The sequence below is a fragment of the Microcebus murinus genome, chromosome 8, assembly GCF_040939455.1.
Source record: "Microcebus murinus isolate Inina chromosome 8, M.murinus_Inina_mat1.0, whole genome shotgun sequence".
In the NCBI taxonomy this organism is placed as follows: Eukaryota; Metazoa; Chordata; class Mammalia; order Primates; family Cheirogaleidae; genus Microcebus; species Microcebus murinus.
The window spans coordinates 81,126,969-81,130,689 of NC_134111.1; the positions used below are offsets into that span (position 1 = coordinate 81,126,969).

The 3,721-nt window shown below is 48.3% G+C and overlaps 1 protein-coding gene across 1 annotated transcript; it reads left to right on the plus strand.

Annotated features, from left to right (window-relative positions):
• The first annotated feature begins 919 nt into the window (after positions 1-919).
• Positions 920-3,304, plus strand: LOC105863902 (gamma-crystallin F). Its single transcript, XM_012751440.2, has 3 exons — positions 920-928; positions 1,029-1,271; positions 3,032-3,304. The coding sequence occupies exons 1-3, from the start codon at positions 920-922 to the stop codon at positions 3,302-3,304; spliced, it is 525 nt and encodes a 174-aa protein (XP_012606894.2).
• The last annotated feature ends 417 nt before the right edge of the window (positions 3,305-3,721 follow it).

Sequence of the window (3,721 nt, forward strand, 5' to 3'; positions counted from 1 at the left end):
GCCAAGAGAGGCTGCTAAATAGACTAGCAGGAGCTGTGAGGGGTCTGGTGGGGAGAAAGGAAGGCTCCGGTGCACCCGGAGTACCTGTCCCCTCACCCCCTCCCCGCCCCCTCCAGACGGAGCCTTGACTGGAGAGCCGTCAGGCCGGGCCCCAGGGCTGTGAAAGTTGAGAAAGCAGAAACTGCAAGATTGTGGGATTTACAAATGTCCTATATCTGCATGTTAACAAGCATTGAGATGTCCCTGACTCATCTCCTCTCCAAGGAACACAGCGGAGGCCGAGGGTCTCAACAGCGCTTCCTGGTCTGGGAGTGGGGTCTGGGGATTCCACCCCGTCGGTCGTCCTACCTCCAGCATTAGTTACCTGATCCTCTGCTTATCAGTACGTAGGCTCGTAGAGAGGTTCTCTAGGAAGAAAACCCCAGTTTACTTTAAACGTCCTGTAGAGAAGGCAAGTTCATTCTCACGTTTTACATTTTTATGTCCAGAGATCACTCTCTAACTTAAATGTCTCACTCTGTAGTCCGTTCTGACTCGGTCACTATCCTATGTTGTTACTCAAACTGAAATTTTAAAAGTTAAATAAAACATTTAATTGCAATTATTAACTCATTAGGCACTTTGTTGAATTCTAATTTCCCAAATAGGCTTCATTTAAAGGCCCGAGTGGCACTCAGTGGCCGTATTAACCAGATCATCAATTCGAAAGCTCTGGAGGGTCTAAGAGAAAACATATAATAAAACCACCCCACCCCCACAGTCATTATATAGAACCCAGCGAGAGAAAACACAAAATGCCCCCGCTCCCCGCCGCGGGCCCCTTTTGTGTGGTTCCTGCCAACGCAGCAGCCCTCCCGCTATATAGACCCGCTGCGCCGCCCGCCCCGCACGCGCTTCTCTGCCGTCCGCCCGACCAGCCATGGGGAAGGTGAGCCGGCCGAGCGCCCAGGGCCCCGGGAGGCTCCCCGCCACTCGGGCTCCCGAGCCCCGGCCAGGCCCCTGAGCCCTCGCCCTGCCTTGCCTTGCAGATCACCTTCTACGAGGACCGGGGCTTCCAGGGCCGCCACTACGAATGCAGCAGCGACCACCCCAACCTGCAGTCCTACTTGAGCCGCTGCAACTCGGTGCGCGTGGACAGCGGCTGCTGGATGCTCTATGAGCAGCCCAACTACGCGGGCAGCCAGTACTTCCTGCGGCGCGGCGACTACCCGGACTACCAGCAGTGGATGGGCCTCAGCGACTCGGTCCGCTCCTGCCGCCTCATCCCCCACGTGAGTCCGGGCCGCCTGGTCCCTTCTGTGCCCTCGAGTCACTTCCGTGATCCAGATGTTTGGTTCGCCCTGTGGGCTAGGGGATGGGGTGGCAGCCTTCTTGTTTCTGGCTCTGACTGTACTCTCTTTTCCTTTGTTAACATCTGTAAGGTTTCCTTCCACTGAAAAGGCAGGTGATGTTGTGCTTTCAATTGGACATTTTATTGTACTTTGCTAAAATGGCATTCACCTCTAGTGGGAATAAGGTGCATAGCATTAGTTCAGAGCGTCTATGCCACAGGTGATGAATGAGCAACAGGTAGACTCCTTACTATCAGGTGTCTTAGGCGAGTTAGTTACTTGGCTATTTCTTACTCTTTTCATCTGTAAAATAGGCCTGATCCAAGTAGCTTGTTTCCAGGGCTGCAGTGAGGATGAAAGGGGGTGCTTGTGTGGGCGGACACACACACACACACACACACACACACACCCTCACCCATTAACTATTATTATGGACAAGAAGGATCTCTCAGTCCTGCCTTTTGATTAGGCAAAACAAGTAACCAACAATGAGATTCCCAAAGCTCCCCCAAAGCCTACTGTTATCCAAATGAAGCCCCAGCAGCCTGGAATTCCACAGTTAGGGTACGTTTGTGAAGTTTAAAACCCCCTGGGAGGGTTTAATAGCTTCATAAGACCCAGTTGGCATTAGGAGCATGAAAATGTGGGTTTCCACTTTCAAGTCCCACTCTTCCAATTACAGACTGTGAGCGCCCATCTTTAGTTTTCTCATAAAAGAGGAAAAGGCTCATGATGGTTGTTATATGTGTGCCAGGCTGTTGGGAAGATCAAATGAGGCAACAACATGTGAGTCCTTCGCAAACCGTGGAATGCTGACCAAATGAAAGATGCTTTATTAGCAGTCGTTTATGCCTCAAAATGAATTGCTTATGAGAATCTTTCCTACAGAGGGTTCTTAGGGTGGAAGAAGAAAAACATTGAGACAATGGGAAGGAACAAGCAGATGAAGGAAGAACAAGTGCTCATGACAAGAGAGACAGGATTTGCTCAGGACAAAGAGCCTAACTTTCCATTTTCCTTCATGATCTTGAACTACCATTTTGGTTTTTACCTAAAATTGATTTGTAGGAGCATATGTGAGAGCTCAGAATTGAAGCCTAATCTTTGTGATGGCTCTTGCCTTTCAGCATTTTAGAGCAGCAGGGCTTAAAGCAGAAAGCCAAGGATTAGGGCATTGCCTGGGCTAGAATTTCTTCCTGAATTGCCACCCAGCTGTGCCTCACTTGGTGAAAGGCAATTCAACTTCCTCTCTTTTAAGCTTCTTCTAGTGCTATGAAGATTCAAAATAATACCTTTTGCCAGGAATGCATTTGTCTTTTTATTTTAAAATCTAATTATTTTGTATGTCATCCAAGGGGCAACCCCAAACTACCACAAATCTATGAAAGAGAGAACAAAACAAATACATAAAATACTTAAAAAATGGTACAGATCAGGGCCAGTGTGTATGTTTCCTGTAGATTGCACTACCAGAAGACACTAGAGAGCATCATTCATATCAAATGAATGGTGAATGGAGCCCTCCTGAGTTTCACAGTGTACAACCTGCCCAACCATACATAGCAGTCCTGGTGTTCTCAGTCTCTTTTAATTTGGTCACCTTTGATATAGAAAAGGTAAAGAAATGCCCATTCCCCAGGGTCGCTGCTGAAATAAGGTCAGGTTTTCTGACTTCTCCTGTCCTGCTCCTGAACCCCCAGGCCAGCTCCCACAGGATCAGGATCTACGAGCGAGAGGACCACAGGGGCCAGATGGTGGAGACCACTGAGGACTGCTCCTCTCTTCATGACCGCTTCCGCTTCAGTGAGATCCACTCCTTCAACGTGCTGGAGGGCTCCTGGATCCTCTATGAGCATTCCAACTACCGTGGGCGCCAGTACCTGCTGAGGCCAGGGGACTACAGGCGGCACCACGACTGGGGGGCCATGGATGCCAGAGTGGGGTCTCTGAGGAGAGCTGTAGATTTTTATTAAAGTTTTTTACTCTATTCTTTTCTCCATCTGGAAGCTAATAAAATATTTCCTGTGTGTTTCATGCAGTAATGTGGTCCTCTGTTCCTTTCCCCCTCCTTGGAAGGGCTCAACAAAAATAAAGCTAGGGATAACATGAATTTTCTTACATGTATCAGTGGAAAGGGTGGTGTGAGGCAGCAGCTAAGAGCTCAGCACCTAGAGTCACAATGCGTAGGTCCACTTACTAGGTATTGGCATAAGTTACTTAGCATATCTGTGCTTCAGTTTCCTAAATTGTAAAAATGAGGGCAATGCTACTCTTTCTCTCATAAGGATGTGATGTGGGTTAAATGAATTAACATTATTAAATCACTATAGCTTTGCATATAGAAGTTTCTAGGAAACTGTTCTGTAAGCTTGCTTGTGAAACATTTGGTC

Excerpts from the sequence above, each read along its gene's own strand:
- LOC105863902 (XM_012751440.2), top strand. Across the intron at positions 1,272-3,031 it reads CCTGCCGCCTCATCCCCCAC|GCCAGCTCCCACAGGATCAG; the intron begins GTGAGTCCGGGC and ends CTGAACCCCCAG.